General features: G+C 40.3%; 1 protein-coding gene across 2 annotated transcripts in view; it reads left to right on the top strand.

The window, feature by feature from the left end:
- The first annotated feature begins 422 nt into the window (after positions 1-422).
- Positions 423-22,930, top strand: part of atp2a2b (ATPase sarcoplasmic/endoplasmic reticulum Ca2+ transporting 2b) — a 31,887-nt gene continuing 9,379 nt past the window's right edge. For both annotated transcript variants that reach the window (XR_002428649.2, XM_012871099.3), the window contains exons 1-13: positions 423-1,129; positions 1,452-1,469; positions 1,584-1,666; positions 7,387-7,491; positions 8,773-8,911; positions 16,783-16,863; positions 17,509-17,594; positions 19,417-19,572; positions 19,666-19,807; positions 19,994-20,160; positions 22,364-22,452; positions 22,572-22,674; positions 22,757-22,888. Coding sequence is in view for 1 of the 2 variants with exons in the window: in XM_012871099.3 (XP_012726553.2) it covers positions 1,012-1,129; positions 1,452-1,469; positions 1,584-1,666; positions 7,387-7,491; positions 8,773-8,911; positions 16,783-16,863; positions 17,509-17,594; positions 19,417-19,572; positions 19,666-19,807; positions 19,994-20,160; positions 22,364-22,452; positions 22,572-22,674; positions 22,757-22,888 (1,419 nt within the window). In the remaining variant the exon portion in view is untranslated. The remainder of the gene's footprint in view (positions 1,130-1,451; positions 1,470-1,583; positions 1,667-7,386; positions 7,492-8,772; positions 8,912-16,782; positions 16,864-17,508; positions 17,595-19,416; positions 19,573-19,665; positions 19,808-19,993; positions 20,161-22,363; positions 22,453-22,571; positions 22,675-22,756; positions 22,889-22,930) is intronic.

Genomic DNA, 22,930 nt, shown 5'->3' with positions numbered 1-22,930 from the left:
ATGGGTGGATATTATTGCTCTAACAGCAAAGCTAATTTACCATACTAAACGGTAGATGCATATTTTTGAAGAACCCCCCATTCATAATTTACCTTTACTAATTTGTGGTGGTAATATTTAAATATTTGATTCTAAGTAATCAATCATACACATTAATAATAAAAATAAATAAATAAACGAATCAGTTATCTAAGATTATATTTCAATGCATTCATTTTCTAATGGATAACGGTAAACTAGTCCCTATTTTAGATATTATTATCATTAACAGTGTTTTGGCCTACAACAACAACAAAAAAACCGATCACGAACGCTGTCTGGACTGTATGTAAGGCTATGACGCAAGATGCGTCCCCCAACGAACAGCGGTCGCGTCGCTGACAGAGAAAGTAGGACGTCCGGTCTGTCCAACCAATGAGCAGATTCCACATGCGGACACCGAACTCCGCATTCGACGAAGAAACGCGATTGGTGTCGATCGCAGCCCTGGTGATTCCGCAGCACGCAGCCGGAGCGGACGAGACGAACCGAGCCGCAAACTAAAACACATGTTTTGACTGATCTATTCGGGAAGACTGGACGAGGATTTGACCGACTTGAAAAAAAACACAGAGCGTGGGCGAGAGCGATGGTCTTCAACTGATCCGGTGTTAATACGAGCTTGTCGCTAAAAGGTCTGACGGGGAGAGAGAGCTAGCGGCACGCAGCCGGCGAATTCAAGCAGAGCCCAACGTAGCGTTAGCCTGTTAGCTTCTGGCTAGCAAGGAGAGGCGCTAATTCGTCCGTTCTCGGCGTACACCTGCGTCCCACGCTGCCCCCGCGTGCAACTACCTGTCAGCTCGCCCGTGGACTTTTCCTCCGGCATCTTTCTCCCGTGGTCATTTTTTATTTTTATTTTATTTGAATAAACGCGTGGGAGAACGACGGGGTGGAGGGAGGAACGGGACTGTGCCCAGGTTTAAAGGTTAGGAGCAGCGGTATCGAGCCGTGTCCTCGAGTGGACCGTTCGCCATGGATAACGCGCACACGAAGACGGTGGAGGAAGTTTTGAGCTTTTTCAACGTGAACGAGAGCACGGGTCTGAGCTTGGAGGAGGTGAAGAAACAGCGGGAGCGGTTCGGACCCAACGGTAAGGAAGGAGCTAGCCGAAGCGCGGTCCGTTAGAAAACAAGACAAACAAAAATGGCTAATTGCCTGGTGCTTGGTTTTGGCCCACGGTGTTAACGGCGACCCAAAGAAAAGGGAAGATGGTTAAACGTCACAGTGTGGTGTGGAAATGTCGTAAAGCGTCTTGTACGCGAATGTATTGTCAATACGTGGATTTCTGAGTATTAATTTGGAGCAGTAGCGAATCACAACTCATTTCCTCCGCAACAAGTAATCACGTTCAACTAAATTGCCTTTTCATCTCTCTCTCTCTCCTTTGCGGCTTTGGATGGGACGTTCTGCAGAATTACCGGCAGAGGAGGGTAAGCAGATCTTCGCTGAAAATGTTAACAAATCCTCATTTAAGCCCCCCCCCCCCCCCTTTTTAATACATATATAAAAATTGAGTCATCATTCACGAATTTCATCCTTTGTAGGCAAATCCCTTTGGGAACTGGTGGTCGAACAATTTGAAGATCTACTTGTGAGGATCCTTTTGCTGGCTGCCTGTATATCTTTTGTAAGTATACCACTATATGATGTCCGGTTATCTTCTGTTGTGTTCTGGGAACTGTAATGGATCAGCTTATCTAATAACAAGCAGTTTATCGGACATTTATTGTATGGAATCTAAGCTCAGGGTCAATTTGCTCTTTTTAAAATTCCTAACCACATTTGTATTTCGTGCACAAACCATTTTGTACTCCCTGTACTTAAACGTATCAATTTATTTCTTTTAGTAGTGAAGTATTTGAATGATTGGGAAAATAGATGATTGCCATATCAGTGTTTTTTTTTTTTTTCTAAAGAGACGTTACATCAGATGTTTTTTTTTTATTGATAGTGATTTTTTTTTTTTTTTTATCATTCAGATCCTGCCTAGTTGTTAACGTTTATGAAATCTGAGAGATTACAACACTGAATGGGATCAAATAACTCTCAGCAACTTCCTGCTTGAAGATTTTTATTGGAGTCACATAAGCTCATTTCCTTACAGCAGCTTTTGACTAGATAATGGTACTTTGAAGTTGCTGGTTGACGAAGCGAATGAAATGTCCCCTTGTTGGATGAAAATTTATAGAAATCTGTATAAGACGTCCTTTCGCAAATGGTGCAGTTTTTTTATTTTTATGTTTTTATTTTTACCCTATTAAATCTGGTATAAAAATGACCCAAACTGTAGGGGTACAAAATGACAGGATGACAATAGGGCATAATATTGCCCACAGTGAACTTATTTACTTGAAAGCAGATACTGAAATAAGAAATTTGGGGAAAAAAGGATAACGTAATTGTTGCTCCTTTTTTGACAAGTGATATCATTTTATATTTATATTAAATCCATGAGATTGAATCTTCCACCCCCCACCCCCCCCAAATTGGCTCATGGGAATTTCACACTAGCTCAGCCCTGGGTTGACTCCTATGATGTATGGCAGATTATGACCCTTCCAATCGAAAATAAACTACGTTTTGCTGGAAGGTAGTGTTTACTGAACTCGTATAAACACATTCTTGCTGTAGACCACAGTAGCTGACTTTGAAGCATTGGTGTTAACGCAGGTACACAATGTCCCCAAGTAAAAATATGAGATTACAAATATCATTGGAAAATATCTTGCATGACGTAACACATTTAGATGTTGATAGAGGTTGCCTCTGTTGCGACAACAGTTAATAACTAGAAAACAGCTAATTGTATTATTATCCACACCTGCTGACTGTTTACATTTGGAACAATAGGATCATTTGAACATTGTGTGCAGCTTTAAAGGTACTGTTTTGGTCAAATTGAGAACAGCAGAAGATTCAGTCATAAATATCTAATGCCCATTAAATGTCCATTTGTACAAAAACAAAAACAAAAAACACAAGTTGCCTCTTAGTCAGGTCTGAAACATGTTTGAGGCTCTATTTTACAAAATTTAAGATTAAATTAGATGGGATGTGCTTTCAGGGTTTCCACCAGAAAATGGGCTAATTCTGGCAGTAGGTGCACACGGAACAGGCCGGGGGGGCTTGAAGGAGTGGCGCAGCATGGATGTGTGCGTCGAAGGAGGGGCGCAGCATGGACGTGTGCGTCAAGCTAATAGCAGCTAGCGCGTTAGCTTATTTAGACCGGGATGTTGTCTCCCAGACGGGAACTTTACTGACCGTTATATGTCGCTCTAAAATATCGAGGCATTTAAAATAGACAATGCTCAGCTGAGGGGGGGCGAGGGGGTGTAAAGTCTGCCGTCCAGGCTTATAATGCGATGGGGGAAACCCTGTCTTTTTTTTTTTGTTGAGCTAGCCCATCCTTCCACATCTTCTTAGCACAGCTTTGCTTTTTATTTTTATTATTCCATGTTGTTACTATACATGTTTGTTTCAAGACATTGCCAACGTTTTAAGTTGCTTTGAAACATCAACCAGAGTTTACTTTTTTTCAACTAAACATAGTTTTTCCCCCATATTAAATGATATATAAAAAATCCACGTGAATATGGTCTGAAACATTAATGAAGATGTGGAAGGGCATCGTAGCTGCCAGAAGTTTCCAGGGGTTTCTTTGCGATTGGGATGTAAGAATTTGGATTAAATACATTTGAGTAAAGTAGTTCCAGTGATTTAAAACCGGATGGTTGTTTAATTTGTTTTGAAATGCAGATGATGGTGAACAATTTGAATTGCACAAGGCAGAGTGTTAAAAGCAACAAGATGGTTGATAAACTATACTTCTTGGAAATAATCCTTTGTGATGGCGTTTGAGAACCCCACCACCACCGTTATAAACACCCAGCTTCCCCTTTTTCCACTGTAGTCTCGTAGTTTCTCAATTTGAAAAAGTAAAGTCTTTGGAGAAGAGGACTTTTAGGCCCCAGCTTCCTGTTTTTTACACTCGTAGTCTAATCCCAGCCACTCCATTCTACTATATTTGGACATTAGCCAACACCGAACTGGGCCGAGGACCAGGGTTTGGCTCAGCTGATTTTCTCTAGCTCTTATCCAGACCTTTGTTTTCTGGACTGTTTCTTATCTTGTCATGGTGTTTGGTTGGATGAATTGGGACGCACAGTGGCTTCTGCTCTGCTTTATTTAATGACTGTGCTCTGAATTTAATGTGTTCTTGTAAGTCCGATAGTTCCCAGTACTTTGGTTATTAATAAGCCACATGTATTAGCTTTATATGGCTACTAGCTACTGCAAATAAATGGTAGTGATAAAACTGAGACGAGCCGGTTTCTAATTGACTACATATTTTTGTCCTTATCACAGTGAACTATGCAGGTCTTGGTTTCAGTACACGAGCTCCAGCCCGCACATCAAAAGCCAAAAAACAGCTTGCTGAGCTGATAACAGATGTAGAGGGGGGGGAAAAAAACCCAGACTCATCATTTTTCTTGGGGAGTTTAACAGCACAAACCTCTCCATTGAACTTGCAAGATACAGACCGCATATTGAGTGTCCCATCAGGGGTGCTTTGGGAGTTTTCAATCACTTTCTGCTTCATCTGATTCCAACCTATAGGCATAAATTAAAAACTAGCCTGTGGTTCAGACTGCTAGGAAGTGGACTGAGCAGTCAACGCAGATCTGACAGGCCTGCTTCGGTTGCGCAGTGTCATCCTTCCTAAAACTCTGACAGAACGGTTTTTGTGGGGACAAGGGTGCAGACCAAGACATTTAGCACATACAACGGTAAACTGTTTTATTTCACATCTGAGGAGGCTGCACAGGACTATAGGATAGGCTTACAGCAGAAGGACCGGGCCCTGTGTGAGGAGCCCCTCCTCCCTTACCTGACTCCGCCAGATAGATTTGCTCCGCATATCCATCTGGAAACCTTCCGTTGAAGTAATTTTGGGAAGGGGCGAAAATACTGGTTAGCTGATTGGCCTATGTTGGTGATAGACGGGCCAAATAAACCAATCAGATTCGTCGTGTCTGTTACGAGCGACGACGAAAACACAACCACAAGCCAAGCTACTCTTGCTGCTGCAGGTAAAGGCTCGTTAGCTCAGCAGAGAAATACTCTGTAATTCTGATAAAACTTGCTCGATAGCCACGCTAACGCTAGTTTCATCGGCTGAAGCCGCCATGTTCTTTAGACTGAACTGCCGCACTTCTCGTTGCGTCGCACCTCAACCCGCCTCAAAGCCAACGCTGATTGGACGTTCGTTTGGTGAACGGCTCCAAATTTTCTTTAACGGAGAGTAGCCAGACTGATCTGCGAGTGAAACCTTGAAAGCTCGCGAGATCAGGATGGTCTCACAAGGCTACCTCCTCCCCACCCTGAACAGAATCTTCAACAGGCTTAATGAATTAATGAAATCCTCGGGGCCACCGGTGATAAAGCATCGGCAAAAACTCCATTATATTTTTAATGTGAATACATTTTTTTTCAAACCTTGATATACCTCAGTACTGGTACCCGGCCCAAGCCTGTTTTCAGGGTTAGTTGAATTTAATACAACACGACAGCATTAACAAATGCAATGGATAGTGTTTGTTTTTTGTTTTTTTGTCTGCGTAACTTACAGATCCCTGTGTGTCGCACGTATAACAAAGTGGTAGATTAATTTCCCTTTGGCCATTACGCTACTCTACGACTGGCTGTTGGCCCGTTGGCTCAAAACCTCATCACTCATTAAAGCGTAGAACAAGCTTTGATTTGAAAGCCTCTAAGTGATGAAGTGTATTATATTGTGATTGCTGTCCCTGCCGTCACATCTGCAGAGTGAAAGGTATTTAAACATGACTGCTTGTAACAATAGTTACAAGGAAAACATGTTTAAACTTTTAAAATTTAAATGTCAAGTCAAGTAACTGGCAAAACAAATTGAATAAAACAATAGAAAATGAAATCTGTCTTTGATCAGGAATGCTTAACTGGGTTTTTAGTAGGAAAAGAGTCGGGAACTTGGCGTCTCATTTGAAACATTCTGCTCCTGGCACCGATTCTAAAAGAGGAGATAGTGGTTCCTGCTCCCTTTCTCACTCACTTGGCCCAGTTTGTAATATTGGCAAGAGAAGAAGCTCAATCTTCGTTTACACGTCCCTCTCCCCTAATATCTTGCAGATATAAAATGGAAGTTGAAAGACAAGGTTCGGCTTGTGTTGCGGAGAGAGATGATCAAAGTCCACGCTAAAGGCTCCACTGGGGGGGGGGGGGGACGCAGTGGCTTGAATCTCCCTGCTTCTGGTCCTCTAACATTTGGCCTCAACTTTCCCCTAAATTATGCTTATCATTATTGATAAAAAATTATCTAGAGTCAATGAGATGTGTCATTTTGTCAGCGTAGGGTTCTGGTCCGACAAATAAAATATGTATGCATTTATTAGCGGTGAAAGAAACCTGATTGATATTTTTGATAATTTCTGACAGCCATACGCAGACATTTTGGGGGGTTCTAGTTCCGAGTGGTACCTCCTTGCTACTTGTATGTTTTTCAGTTGAAAAAGTTAGACTTAGACTTTCTTTATTGTCATTTTGTATGCACAGAGTGCATACAGAACAAAATTTCGTTTCTATACAGCTCAGAAAAATTGCAGTAACTCTACAGGATACCTTGTAGTGAATTACAGTACAGGATAAAAATGCAGAAATAAATTGCAGTCAGTTACAGGATAAGTTTCAATTGACTTCCGGATATAGTGCAGCAGTGAACAGGAGGCAGTTGAAATGTAAACAAATGTAAACAACGTAAACATTACAACAGATTTGTAACTATTGTAATTTTTTTTCTTTTTTGTTTTTCTTTGTTTTGTTTTTTTCCGTCTTTAAATTAGCCGAAAGCAAAATTTAGTTTCATGTTTAACGTGGAGCCATAGTTTGTTCTCCAACAATGTAACCATTCATTTATGTTCGAAGCAATTTGTTTTGTTCTTACACAAAGTTTTCAATTAGTAATAGTTTGGGTAGGAAACAAAAAGCTCTTGAACGCACCACAAGGTAAACTTCCAGCTGCTGACCCAGTGACCATCTCTGCTGGATTATGACACTGCTGTGTTGGACAAGGTCTATACATTCTTCAGTGATGTCAGATGGTGAACGACGCCATATTTCTAGAAGCCTTGGTCATTATTATTCAGTGGTACATCTTAATGTGCAGCTTGTCTTTGTTGTTGGAGTAATTGTACAAATTGTACTTATTTTGTCTCAGGCCACAGTCTTCAGGGCCCCCGGCCTCTGGCGTTTAAACACTGTTTTAACCGTGCGTTTCATTTTTTTGATCGATCCTTTCTGTTTTCCACGCAGGTGCTGGCCTGGTTTGAGGAGGGAGAAGAAACCGTCACAGCCTTTGTGGAGCCTTTTGTCATCTTGCTTATTCTCATAGCAAACGCCATCGTAGGAGTGTGGCAGGTAAACAGGCGTCGCGTTTTTAATCCTCCCTCTCAGATCTGTAATTTTCCTTTTGCATTTATTACATTTGGTTATGAATAGTCAAACGGTTGGCTTCAAAACGGATGAGTCATTTTGAAGTGGTCACCATTGGAAAAGCGGTTGTGAGCTTTGATCTGGATGGGCTGCATCCCTGTCATAAATTGACAAACATTTATAATCGCTGTAGATTTTATATCGTTTAGTAATGTTTTATTAGAAGAAACAAAAAAGTAGAAGACGGCGATAGAAATAAAATACTGACAATGGTTATTTTCTAGTACAGTACATAGGAATATAAGACAATGTTTAAGACAACAGTTATTTATATGAATACCTAAAGATTAAATATTTATAATAACACAACCCACGCTTTTAAGCGTATGCTATACATATTTTTTGCTAACAAGATAACTAGTTAAAGATCAGCCTTTGTGTCTCTGCTGCTTTAATAAAGACCCCTATGAGGGAAAAAAAAAAATCAAAGAGTGAGCAGAATAGTCCAAACGATCACAGATAAAACCATGAACTGGATCAAAGAGGCTTGGCATAACGGTGGATATCTCCTGCATCGTCTTGTCAAGTTAATTCTTATTAACATTAGCAGAGCAGTTAGGTGGCAGTTTGTATTTGCGTATATGAAAATCCTACAGTGACTAATGTAGAGGAAGTAAGCTGTATTTACCTATTTAAAATACCATGATGTGAATCCTTAAAAAAAAAAAAAAAATAATGTTTTCCTGAGACTTTCTAATCCAACATTATTTGCAAAGCGCCCTAAACAACCAGACCAGGACCAAAATCCTGTGCACTTAATTAAGCTAAAAATAAAAACGCATTAAAAAATAAGCTTCACAAGTAAACAGCCCTATATTAAAACAATCTAAAACTGCGTATGCTCAGGTTTGTATCGTCCCCTAACTGAACTGCCCCCCTGTTACGCAACCTGAGACCTGCCACTGAAACTATATGCCTTTAAGCTGGCAGCCAGTGACATTGATACTAGAAAGGTTAAACAAGTAGCACTTTGATACGGCTATGTGATAAACCATAATGACAACAATAATAGCCTGCCCTTAAAATGTCACCATTGAACCCCTGACATTGTTCCATAAAAACATATCGTCTGTGTTCCACCTTAGTTTACAGCTTTTCTGATGCGAATGTTTGAACAGTGCCATGCTGAATAATTACATTAGCATGTCATTTCTCTCTAATGTTCAGGCTTGTGTGACGTCTTTCTACCTTTTTTTTTTTTTTTAGGAGCGAAATGCTGAAAATGCCATTGAAGCTCTGAAGGAATATGAGCCAGAGATGGGGAAGGTGTATCGGCAGGACAGGAAAACCGTCCAGAGAATCAAAGCCAGGGACATTGTCCCCGGTGACATCGTAGAAGTGGCAGGTAAGGTTTAAACGTCAGCTACAGCATAGATTAGTTAGTAAAGCAACTTTAGCCGTTTGAAAACCCCTACAAGTTTTCACCACATTGTTCATGTGGTTTTAAGTGTTTTTTAGCGAGAGTTCAGAAATGTCAGTGACTGGATTTTTTTTTTTTTTTTTTTGTTGCCGTTGTATAAAGCATAAAGTCACAAAATGTTGCCCCTCCCCCGCTTATCGTTCTCCACTGCTGGTCAGCTGGCTGAAATAAGGGTACTAAGGTGTTCTCCGGCTTAAAAGAAAAACAAATTTGGCTGTTTGGAAATATGTCCTGTCATGAATAATCATAGTGTGGAAACTAAAGAAGTGCCTCCCACCACTCTTAGCTAACCACAGTTGGCATATCTGCTTTGTACACAACTGTAGGCTTGTTGTCTTAGCAGATAGCTCGACTAATGGATAGTGGCCTAGTGGTTAGAGCAGGGTGCTTGCATCCTAGAAAGGCTGCGAGTGCCCAACAGACTGCCCCTGTGGATCCCGAGCAACACCCTTAGCACCAGAGTGCGCTTCCCTGAAAGGGATGGGTTAAGTGTAGGGGAGAAATTTAATTCAAATGTACAGAAGTTGCGGTGATTAATGTCAGATTGTTAAACTTGTTAGCAGCTGAGGAGCAAAAATTATCTTCTGCATAATTTCTATGTGAAAAGTCTTTATTATATGTTTAGGTCTATGGATCACAATTAACATAAAAACTGTGTTTGTTGTACTCATCATTCATTTGGTTTTCATTTTTAGAATTTACAACTTTCCAAAAAGAGGAAACATGATGAAACGGATTCAATAAACCAATCATTTACCAAATAAGGAATAGGCTGAAGCCAAGGCTTACATTGGCCTGCCTGTTCTGTACCATCACAGTCTCATTGTGGCTCATAATAACAATGGAGGCTGTAATTCAGCACACTGATACAGACGGTGGTCTTACTGCATCACGGTTCTCTCCAACGTTTTAGCTTAGACACACAGCTGTTGGCTCGTCTTACTCAATCCCCTTGATGCCTTTAAGATAATGATTGTTCAGTACATGTAAAGAGCTGAAGAAATACAAGAGCAAAAAGCTCAGCCTGTTCCTGAACATTTCTTGGCTAACCTCGGCTTGGACGGGGGTCACTGATGTTTACGCCTTTTGCGTCTCTGCTTCGGTTTTCTCTGGTTCTCTCCTTGTTGTTTAGGTTTTCTTTTACCAGGAAGCTTTTTATCCTCCTTTTTGGTATATTTTTTTTAATTATCTTAATTGTTTTTCTTTCCATTAAAAATAGATGTTTCCTCACTTGAAAGCAAAGTTTAATTGGCTTTGCTTATAAAAATGTTTGCTGTTGACCTGACGTTGAACGGGTTGGGCTCGTTCGTTAGGACCGTCTAAACAACAGATGATTTTCTAGGACCCTTCCCCAGATTTGTGACTTGAGACAATCTCGTCTCAGGGGTCTGAAGACTATTCCTTTGACCTCATCCTTCGTTTGTTCTCTGATGTGCACGGTAAACCTTATAGAGACGAGCGCGCCTTTCCACACCTCGTCCAATCAACTCTTAACAATACCTTAAAAACATTTCAAAGACGATGGTGGAAGCAGGATGCACCATTTAAACTTTGGAGGAAAGGCTGAGAATAAGTATATACGAGTTAGTTCTTTATTTGTATATACATTTGCAGGAGCATTGTTTTTAAATTGTCATTATGAGGTGGTGTGTGTAGATTTTTGAGGATGTTTAGTGAATGTTTTCCGGCTGTGTTTAGAAACGCCACTGCAAAATGGTGGTTGACATTTGTGAGTCTCTCTCTGTGTGGTGTGTGGTCATAAATTTAGCACAAAGTTTTAGATTTCTGCAGCATTTAAAGAGGCTGTAATGTTCTTCAATATTGCCTTGTTTGGAAGAGAACCAGAGAGGAACTGGTGTGTTTTACTGGGTGATGCCTGTTCATAGATTTATTTATTTATTTCTGGTTTGTTTTTTTCTCTAAGGCCTAAAGTTCACAGAGATTACTTTGTGTAAATGTGGGTTTAAGTTAAAGATTGAAATAGTTGCCATTAAATAACTCTAAGCTGCTTGTCCTTTCAATAGAGGTAGCAGAAAATGAAGGGTTTTCTACGGGATTTTTTTATAACAAGTTCAGTAAATATCATCCTTTATATATATATGATCTGTTTAAAGACAAAAACAGTTTTTTTTTTCTTAGTTTGGTGGCGCTCGTAGCGACAAAGGTCACCAGTGTTCTGGTCATAACCAGAAGATTTAAACAAATGTTCCAGGTGTTTAGAAAGGTGTTTGAAAATGGTGCATTTCCCATTATTTGAAATGTGGTAATGCCTAATCAACAAAAAATAAAATAAAAACACAAAATTTACACAGATTTTAATGACTTACTGGATGCTTTGCACTGAAACAGGCACTGCTGACTGTTTGACAGTCGGTTTGCGCTGTAACGTCACAGTTCAATTTTATTTATATAGCGCCAATTCATGAAACATGTCATCTCGAGGCACTTTACAAAGTTAAATCAATCATATTACACAGATTGGTCAAACCGGTGACAAACAGTAATTTGTCTTTGAAAATATACATTGCCTATCACTTTGTACATTGACAGACTTTAAGGCATGGTTATCGGCAGATTTATTAGATATAATCATGTACGCTGTAGTCGTGTTACATTGTAATTTTCTAGTTTGCAGTTGGCGTACACAAGGTGTAAATGTATCGGCGGCGTAACAAATTAACGAGGCCACCAAACGTGAGGCGTCACAGCCAAAGACTTTGTCTGAAGAGCATCTCCCTAGATGCCTCCTAGCTTATTACTTTCCCACCAGCGGTTGTTTACTTTGTATCCTCGAGGAAATAGTTGTTTGCACAGTCACAGTCCAAACAAGGGAGAGAGGACAACTTGGAATTAAAGCTGAATTTCCCGGATTAACAAGATCAGCACCCAAGTTTCCAGCCTTTTCTCCGACGCCCATCTTTTTCTGGCTCGGCTCTTATCTGCACAATCGCAACAATTTCCTCATTTCTCTGTCTATCTGACACGATATCTCTACATGATCTGCAGCCTTTAATATGCTCGGAGGCACTTTAAACTTGGTTTCCCATTTTGTGATCAAAGTTGAATCACTGTTATTCCACTCAGCCGAATATTTTATTGCAGCAGAAATATAAAATGAAATGAAATTTATCCAGCTGTCAAAAACTTAATTGCACAATTTAGGGGAAGAATCAGTCGGTCCACAGAACCTTTCAGTTCCACTGTGTAGACGGCACCAATCATCCACAATACATGCCCCGAATTTTGTTGCTGCAGCTACTCAACTTGTGCTTTGCTTACTGGGGTGCTTCCTGTTTAGCTTTTTAATTTGTCTGAGGGGTTAGCTATGTCTTTCGTTTAATTTGCAATCTAGATGGTCTGTAAGCAAGGTTTTTAAATTAATAGAACCATAAGGTCTCTGAATGGATATAGCAATAACTAAAGAGAGGGAAATGCTCTAATTGTGGAGTATTTTAAGCAACCTGGACTTTAGCATGTTAGTTTTTTTTTGTTTTTTGAAGAGTAGATGAGTAAAGAAAACTGTCTGAAAGCCATGTTTTTATTATTTACATCCATCCATGATGTGAGTGTTAAACAAGAAGGTCTAATACAAAAATGGCAGAAGAAGACAGATGAAGTCAACAGTAGTAATGATGCTGATTACTGGCCTACACTAATTAACCTCCTCTAATGGTGAAAAGTGAAGCATGGCCAAGTTTGACTAATGGACCTGGTGAAATGTAAATTAATTCCTCTGTTCATACATTAAAATGTATTTGCCTAAGATAATTGTAAATCCTTGACAGAGATAACGTTATGGTTTACTGAATTCTGCCACAGTGAAATACTAAGAGACTTCGCAAACGGCAACCCGTTCAATCTCGTACAAATGGGACTGATTGCCTCTGGTCTTTCTTTTTATAGCCTTAACCACACTTTTGTGCACAAGACAGGATGTAATGTGTAGGACGGACGCAGGCAGAGTGTTCTTTTAGGTTTTTTTTTTTTTTGTTTTGTTTTTTTTACAGATTGGGCTCCATAAGGCAGATTTCACCTCATTTTGAAAATATAGTCCAGGTTTCTTCTCTGCCTGTTTTGCTGTTGCATGTTATCTGTTATATAAAAAAAGGTTAACAATTAATAAAAATTTAGTTTTACTTGGCTTTTGCGAATGGTCCAGAGAATTACATCATTAAGGGCTGTTGCTGTAGCGCATGGTAGGTTTGTAGTCTAGAAAATATAAGGTGCAATTTTCACAGCTGAACTGTATTTAAACTGAAATAGGAAAAAAACGTCTAGTTTTAAGGTGATGACCACATTTCTTTGTACACTTTTTATAAAGAGGGAATTTAAGGATTTTCCAGATGTGGATAAGTAATATAAGAAATTAGTAAAATAATGGTATTTTCAGGCTTTCCTGTTTTCTAAAAGTTGTGTCCATTTGTTCCTCCACCTTTTCCTGTGACTCTTCCAAAAAAAAAGTAAAAAACAAAGCAACTGGACTTGTTTTCCATAGTTGAATTCAGTTGAATTTCAACTACGGAAAACAAGTCCAGTTGCTTTATTTTTTACTTTTTTTTTGATTGACCATGACCTGGATGACTGAGAATCTTCACCAGCATCCTGTGACTCTGTTTTTGTTCGTCTATATGTTCACTATTTCTCCATCTGTGCGTCCTTCTATCATCCCTCCATTTATCTCTTTTTGCATAAATGTAGCAATCTCTCTGTCCAATTTCTGCATCCATGTTACCCTTTGTGCTTCTTTCCATCCTGTGTCCATCCACTCCTTTGTGCTTCCTTTGTCTGTCTGTCCCTTTTGACATTTTTCTTTTTTAAGCTGGCATTAAAGGACGGATTACTGAGCTGAACAGTGGGCCAGTTGGTAGCACAAAGGTCCTGGGTTCAAAACCCGGCCTGGGGTCTTTCTCTATGGAGTTTGCTTGTTCTCTCTGTGCATGCGTGGGTTCACTGACCTTAAGCTAAAAATAGATTTAAGCTAAAAACATACGCCTAGAGCAATGGCTTAAGTCTGGGCAGACCTGTCGTCTGTCCTGCGCGGATAAGTACTCGGCAAATACGAGTCGCGAAAATAATTTATTTTGTGACCCCAAAAAAATGCGTAGGAGCTGTGAGCATCAGGCCTGGAAGCCACGTCAGCCATTTGTGATCTGCTTTTTCTTTGACCACCCTGAGTGGTACATGACGGCTGCTTCAGTGTTTACAAGCCAGTGAAAGGGTTTTTTTTTTTTCTTTAAGTGCAAGTAGCCTGACATTTATCCCTCACTCAGGGGAGCAGATATCGCTGATAAAATCCTTTGTTCACCAGGGAGAAGGAAAGGTCCGTGCTCTAGAGGTCATTCACACTCGTCTATAAAAAAAAACAAGAGCTAAAAAGAGCACGTCTTCAAGACTAAGGGCAAAACATCTCCCATGTGGAGTTGAAAATTAGGTCACTGCAGAACATTTCTGTGCACGATTGCAAAAATGATTTCATTAACATTAACCTACTAGGCGAAGCATATTTTTCTCTTCTCTTTTAGCTTATTTTTACATGAAAAGTTAAATCTGTGATCTATTTGAGCGATGTTTATTTTGCCTTTGCTATCACGTCTGGCTTCGGGACCATCCTGATTGCCGGTGTAAGTGGGTTACTCCACTTACTATGACCCTATTCCCAGTATACCCCAGTGCATGGAAAATTAGCAGGGTGTCCTTTATTTCTCTACTGGTGAGAGGATTTCTAATTAGTGACTTTTTTGTGAGAAGCCTCCCACGGGCTTTGAGTGTTTAATTTTTCCAGCCGTCGCGGTGCCTTCGTTTCATCTCCCCTCGCCGTCCAGTCTTTGTCGTGGGACGGAACCACGATGGAGAGGTTTTGACAGTACGTAGTAAACCACTGTTGCCAAATAAGGTAATTGTTACAGAGGCAACACATATTACACTAATGCCAGGTAAAAATTAGTTTGTTCGCTTTAGTTTGCTGCTTATCAAGCGTTTTTCCTGCTTAGATCCGTGTCTTTGTGGGGAAAATGGGCTCCAACTCTTCTGAGGATGGTGCGATTTTAACGAACTGACTGAACATGGTCACACGTCACGGTTTCTATTTCAGCTCATCACACGGAGTGGGATATCCTTGCTTAAAACAGATGTTCCTAGCATCCCCTCCTCCCCTAATTCCAGCTGCATGTCTTCAGATGATCAAAATAGTTTTCCCATTTTTGGGCGTCCAGTTTGAGGGACTCATCTAAACCCCTTTTTCCCTCCTGCAGCCCGTTCTCTCTTCCTCGCCTGTCAGATGGGCACAGCAGAGGCCTACGGCTTGGTTTACATGTCTGTCATCTGTACTGTCCGCCGAGTGATCTCTAAAGAGCCTCTGAGTCATCGCTTTTATCTTCACCCTTTCAAGCCGTGTGAAGTCTAACTGAATGGAAAATATCTCTGGTGAAACAGAGACGGTTTCCGTTCTGGTTTCCTGTGAAATTGGCTAAAAATATAAGCCATTAGTGATCAAATGATGGCCTCTGGCTGTATATTTTTCTTGAACTTTATTCATTGTAATTTTTTTTTAAGGGAAAACACTTTTTTTTTTTAATATATAACTAGTGTGATTTATTTTGAACTCCACTTGTCAGCGTTTGTGTTTATACTAACCTGCAAGTGAAGTTGCAAAACGGCTTAATCTTTATAGGTCTGATAAAAGTCTGCTGCTTTATTGGATATTTGTTTTAGATTTAAACAGACAGGCCTCATTTGAAATATGTTATTTACCTTTCACGTTTGTTTTATTGGGACTCGCTGGAGCCTTTTGTTCAGGAAACCAAAAAAAAAAAAAAGAACATCCTGAAGTCTGTTAGTGTCTTGTGGGGGAGATTAGTGGATCATTATTAATGCTGAAAGCGTAACTTTCCCCCGGTCACGCCAACAAATAACTGTCGACTATTTTATTTAAAACAAGGTTGTCCAAAGTGTGTCCTTCGACTGCAGTTCAAGAAGGATTTGGTTTGGATTAATGCAGATGGAGATTTATTTTTATTTTTGATCAGGGCAACATTATTGCACACATTAAAATCTTTTCTGCAACACTTTTTACATTCTGCTCAATTTCTTAGTAAGTAGGATCTGTTCTATCCTCTGACCTTTATTCAGCTACAGACATTGGTGAATTAAAATCTACTTTTAATTCATTGATTTAACGTAAATTGTTTCTATACAGTTAGTCTTTTCAAAGTCTGATCCAAATCCTGTTTATATAGCACTTTTCTAGCCAGGCTGACCTTTTAAAGCTCCAGGACCACATTCACCCAACACTTTACCCGCTGGGCAACAGGTTCAAAATTGGACGAAGCCCTGAAAGTTTTGGATCTACACTGATTTACATCCAGTTCCCACAGAAACTCTGACTAAATTATTAAATTAAAATATTGCACGCTCACAGGAAAAAAAGTAATTATTCATATTCCATCCATCCACCAGTCGGCACATCTATAAATCTGTTTTCCCATTACCTATCTGTCCATCCTTCCATCTTCACATTTCTTCCCTCCTTCCATTCTTACTATCTCTGGACTTGGCAGGATTTACGCTTAGTGTGATCGCAGTGAAAGCCACGGTGAACTTTTTGTCTTTTAAGCCCATTTAGCCCAAGCATAATGATCAGAGAACTCTGGGACATAAAGCCAGGAAAAAAAATATGCAATTGTGTCACTAAAGTGTGTAGGAACTCTGTTTTACATTGTATATTTCTTTGCTTTTTTTTACTTATGCATATAGATAACAAAAGTTAATGAAACCTGACGTGCCTTTTCTGTCCGCAGTTGGTGACAAAGTGCCTGCAGACATCAGGCTGACTTCTATAAAATCCACCACACTGAGGGTAGACCAGTCAATTCTTACAGGTAAAGTTGCTGATGTCATTAATAAAATGTCTTTGTCTAGTGTGAGCATGTAGGTGAACCAATAAATGTGATTGTCCTTGCCCACGGTAGTCAATTCTTCTGAGTCTATGTAAAGAAAAGTAGAAAGATTGTACTTTAAACAAATGAAGTACTGAATCTGTGAGAGCGTAATTAGCCAAATGAAGAGGATTGGGAGGCTAATAGTGAAGGACGGCTGATGTTCGAGAGAAGAAGGGAATCAACTCCTTAAATCTCTCGTCTTGCTCTGCTGCCTTAATTGGTAGCAAATTCCAAGGGATATTTTAGTGTTTGAGCTATTTTTCGCCTCTCTATCCTTCCCCATTCATGGCCATGCCGCCTTTCAAACGCTCCCCGTCTTGTTCTTTTGGAGCTTTACAATTCACGCACAGTTGATTATGTCCAAACGCGCGCACACACAGGCAGTGTGTAAGCAGATAAGGCCTTTGAAAAGCAGCACCGGGGCAGTATCTGATACTTGTCAGGTTCACTCAGTCAGCTGCTAAGTCTTTTTCCACACATCTGCCTAAAATGTCAGCCAGCCGCCACTATTTTACCTCTTCATGCTCTGCCGCGTAGAAACTCACCGTTTCCTCTTCTCATGTCTCCTGTTTCGCCCTCGCGCAGGAGAGTCTGTGTCTGTGATCAAGCACACAGATCCGGTGCCAGACCCACGAGCCGTCAACCAGGACAAAAAGAACATGCTCTTTTCTGTGAGTCACTCACAAAATTGCCTTGTTTTTTTTTTTTTTTTTTTTAATATATTTCTATATTTAGTTCTTCTATGGCTTTAAATCAGTTTTCTTTTGGTTCTGTTGAGCCTTATTCCCATCAGTTTTTATTTTACGTTGTTTTCCTGTTCTGTGATCCTGAAGAGACAAACAGGGAAGTGAGACAGGATTCCCAATGATTGAGCTCTTCCAGATGTTGTCACACCTAACTGCATGTTTTATTGAGGTTTTATGTAAATTGTGGCATAAAAGTTGCATGTGGGCTAAAACTATACCTCAAATGATTGGAGGACCTGGATTCATACAATTCCTCAAAGCAAATTATCTGCCTCGAGGCTTTGTTGTGCCATTTCGCATGTTTTTAAGTTGTTTAATGTTTAAAATATAACTCTGGGCTGATATTCACCGGACAACACCTAACAGACAATCAGCTGATATCAGGACAATAGTTGAAAGGGATGATTCGAGCACTGGCTCAATCTCTGCACACATATGGAATAAATGAGTGATAACTTCTCTTCAAGTTCAAGAATTTATTATCAGAAACAAATTAACATCCAGAGAGCATATTATAGAATGCTGTTTATCTGAATTAACACTATATTTCAATCCAAATCCTCCAAAACCTCTACTAGGCTAGTGAAACTTAACTAAATTACTAAGCAAAAAAGTAAAGAATCCTAAAAAGAACTATGTACAAACAAAAGCACAAATAAAATAGTTGAAAACTTCAGAATGGTTCAGTGAATCCTGTTTCACTACAGATCCATGTTGGAGCTAACACGCTAGCTGTTATTAGCTTGACGCATTGTATGAATCAGAATCAGACATACTTTAATAATCCCAGAGGGAAATTGTCCACATGGCGCAACGCCCCCTCCACCCTCATACCGCTGTACCGCTGCACACTACCACACCTAACACCAGGATTAGCCCATTTTCCCTGTACCCCCGTGACCAAAAACCAGCCCACAGTGTGATGCTGCCACCATCGTGTTTCTCACTGAGGATGGTCTGTTCAGGGTGATTTGCAGTGTTGGTGTTCTACAAAATTTTTCAGACAGTCTTGAAAACCTCATCTTTTCTACGGCTGGATGATATAGGGAAAAAAAGCATATCGATAAAATAGAAATAACAATGATCAATATCGATAATTATCAACAAATCCAAAACATATATTTTAAGTGCAGCCCTGGCCATTTTATGCTGTTGCTTAGCAACCTGTTTTTATATTCAGAACTCACAAACACTGAATTCAAACTCAAATCCTTTATTCAACCAACTTTTTACCAAAACTGCAAGTTTTTAAAAAAGTAAAAAGAAAGCGTGCTCTCTGAACTCTTTGAAGTGGGCGGAGCTTGGTTCATGGGTCTGCGTTTGTGATTAGTTGGATGTAATAACTGTAATATTAATCTACAAGGCTAGAATGCAAAAGGAATGAAAACTGTTATTCCATTGAAGTTTTTATTTACCTTTTTTTTTTCTTTTTTCCTATTGTCGATATGTCTATCAATCGATATATATTATTGAATTATTGTCCAGCCCTGATCTTTCCACTAAACAACTATGCAAATGTCAAAAAGTCCCAATAGAATGAATACCTTGAAGTTGGTGGCTTTAATGTGATAAAAGGTGAGAATATTTGCAAGGCATTGTATGTAAATACTTTATATTTTTTTTTTTAAGCTCAAGTTTTAGTCGTGTGACATGTTTTTAACTATTTCTAGAAGTTGTTTCCTTAGTAGTTGAGTTAATGAAACGTTTCGGTCTGCTAAGCCATGTGTTCCCTGCTCAACCCCAACAGGGTACAAACATCGCAGCCGGCAAAGCCGTAGGCGTGGTGGTGGCCACAGGCGTCAACACGGAGATCGGCAAAATCCGCGACGAGATGGCGTCCACGGAGCAGGAGCGCACGCCCTTACAGCAGAAGCTGGACGAGTTCGGCCAGCAGCTGTCCAAGGTTAACAGGCGTCTGTTTTCTGTCAGGAATTCTACTTTAAATCCACTTCCAGCAGAAACCTGTCTTTAAACGTGAACTGCTGTGTCATCACAGGTCATCACACTGATCTGCATCGCCGTTTGGCTCATCAATATTGGACATTTTAACGACCCCGTCCACGGAGGGTCCTGGATCCGAGGCGCGGTCTATTACTTCAAGATCGCTGTGGCTCTGGCAGTCGCTGCGATTCCTGAGGGTACGATTGAATATGCCTGTAATTCTTTTTGTTCTTTAGGTATTAAACCGGAATGTTGTTGTTTATTGCATGTTAGGATATTGGAAAATAAAGGGACACTATCTTTTCATGACTAGAGGGAGAGGTTTTATCACTTTAAGCTAAAGCTGGCGCTTTCCTTCTGTGGATGTGATGTAACCTCTCTAGGTCTGCCTGCTGTCATTACCACCTGCCTGGCTTTGGGGACACGCCGCATGGCCAAGAAGAATGCCATTGTCCGCAGTTTGCCCTCAGTGGAGACCCTCGGCTGTACTTCTGTCATCTGCTCTGACAAAACCGGCACGCTGACCACCAATCAGATGTCTGTCTGCCGGGTAAGAGAGCCAGAGGGAAGGTGACACAAAACTTGGACAGATACTGGACCGTGTCAGTGGGTCCGGTCGTTAAAACGGGTTCCCGTTATGGGTGGGAATTTTTAGTCAGTTCCTGATTCCACGATGATGCAGAAGCCAATAACACCGTAGTAATTATTGACCTTAAGCCAATTTGGAAGCGCTGTGAAGTTAATGTTCCTCACCTATGAAATATTTACCCCGTTTCAGAACATCAACACACAAAAATTTCACCTGTTATTTGTAACAGTTCATGCCTGCAGGGCTTGACGATTAATTGCATTTGCAATATAATCCTAATTTAAAAAAAAAAAACGCAATTTCCAGCTGGCAGAGGTCATAATTTTTAGCTATGTAACAATTAATGGATAAGACAAGCCATTTAGGTGTCTGTAACGTGTTTAAAGTGGGTTTGCCTCAAAAGAGATTTGCAGCAGTGAGATAATCAAATTTTAATTGTTTTGAAGTTTATATAATCAGACTGTTTTTACCAGAAACTTTCAGGAATCTCACCATAGCATTAAGTATCGGTCAAATTGTTTAATATAGACTTGTTTGTTGGTGATTATTCAAGCTATTCTCTTGAATAATATTCTGACTAATAAAAACCGTTACCTTTCTTGTTATTAAATTATTCTCATCTACAAACATCTTTATCTACGGGACATTTTGCTGCTTGTGGTTAATGCAGAGAAAAGCCAAAGTTAATTTGCAATCATAGTCATGTTTGAAATTTATCGCAATTTTGATTTTTGGCAAAATCGTACAGCCCTACTTACCTGTACAATGTTTAGAGAGAAAAGTGGGTTCATTTCTCTGCTCGTTAAAGCTGGAGTTGAAATCTCATCTGCCCCCAGCCCTTGAGCAAGAACGACAAAACCGGGCCGCAAAAGATTTAGGTTTGATAAACGAAATGTGAGCGTTTAGTTGAAAACGTTTAAGGTGAAAGGGGAGGTGTTATAGCTTAAAGAGGAGCGGGATTTATTGTTAACGTGTCTCCACAGAGACAGGTGTGCGTACAAACCTGAACCGTTTGTAAAAAGTGACAAACTTCTTACCTGTGTGAAGAAACGCTGCAGCTGTTTTCTGCACCAAGTAACTACATTTTGTCGTAAAAATAATCAGTTTACAGCTTTTGTTTGATTAGCTGCACTCAGCTGAAGTTCGTCCCGTGAAAGAATAACGTTGCAAAGTCCTTGAACGTCAGGCGGCTCACGGAGACACTTGTGCGCTGCAGCGACGTGTTGCAGGAGGTCTTTACGCCTGTAAGCATCCTCCTGGGATCAGCAGCACAGCAGGAAGGGCGCGTTGCTCAGGGTGGATGGTTCACGCATTAAAGGGTTTGAGTGGAACCGTGTAGGAAATGTTGCCGCCGTCCTGTGGTATCAGCATAAATATCATGTTTTTGTTTTATCTCGTCGGCAGTGTACTGCTCTCCTCTTCCATCCCTCCGTGTTTCTGGATGCGTATTTTCTGCCGCCACCCCTCCACTCAAGCTGAATCCTGATCAGTATGCAGTAGTTAGTCAGCAGCAAAAACCAGTGGAGTTGCATAACTGACCTTGTGTCTCTTTTTGCTTTGCTTCCATATCTACATCTTTTTCAACTCTGAGTGCTCGTCCTTTTAAATCAACATTTTGGTTTTCGTCTTTTTTTCCATTTTTTTTGCGAGTAGGGAAATCACGGTGTGTTGCCTTGGCTGTAGGAACGTGGACTCTGACCTACCATCATTTTCACTAAAGTTATTAAAAATCATTAATTAAGATGCTGCAGCTGGAAGGCAGCACACACAAATGGCTGCGGAAGCTGCTAAGGTGATAAAACTGGTGAAAAACGATGATCAGTAATGTAAGGGTTCTGTAAAAAGGCTCTCTACACTCAGCTGTAGTTTGTCTGGATCCGAACATGACCTCCGTAAGGACCGAATTGAATTGTTTCCTACTAGGGGATTATACTCTGTTCCTGTGGTTAAACTCACTAGAGAAGATTGTGCCTATGTTGCTTTAGGATGACATTTATAGGCCTGACCCACCACTGGGTTCTGGGTATGCTTTGGATCAGGATTTTACTGTCGCACACCGTTCAGTGTTGGAACAGGCTGCCACCTGCTGGACTAAGCTTAGAATATTTTTTATTTTATTTTTTAAACCAAAGCGGTTTTTAAAGGGTTTCTTTCTTGTTTCCAGATGTTTATTATCGATAAAGCGGAGCGGGATCACTGCTCATTGAAGGAGTTCACCGTTACCGGCTCCACATACGCCCCAGATGGAGACGTGTGAGTATCAGTGCTTTTAAACGTCTCCAGATAATGTATTAAGTGGATAAATGCTGACTTTTTTATGTTTATAGCACCATAGGGAGAATTTTTGCTTATTCTTGCCACTTTTATTTTAGCTTTCATAATGGCAAGCCGGTCAGATGCTCCCAGTACGATGGCTTGGTTGAGCTGGCCTCCATCTGTGCTCTCTGTAATGACTCGTCTCTGGACTATAATGAGGTTTGTAGCGTTAAGTGATCCCCTTGGAGGTTTTTCTGCTCATTTTCTGTCCAACTCATCCGTTTTGTTTTCGTCTGTTTAGTCAAAAGGTGTCTATGAGAAGGTGGGAGAGGCCACAGAGACGGCTCTGACATGCCTGGTGGAGAAGATGAACGTGTTTGATACAGACATTAAAAGCTTGTCCAAGGTTGAGCGAGCGAATGCCTGCAACTCCGTATGTAACATTTTTAACCCTTTAAGGCGAACAGTTTGTAAA

This window comes from Fundulus heteroclitus, chromosome 8, assembly GCF_011125445.2.
Source record: "Fundulus heteroclitus isolate FHET01 chromosome 8, MU-UCD_Fhet_4.1, whole genome shotgun sequence".
Taxonomy (NCBI): Eukaryota; Metazoa; Chordata; class Actinopteri; order Cyprinodontiformes; family Fundulidae; genus Fundulus; species Fundulus heteroclitus.
The sequence above is the reverse complement of the archived record's forward strand: the minus strand, read 5'-3'. Positions and strand labels throughout refer to the sequence as shown.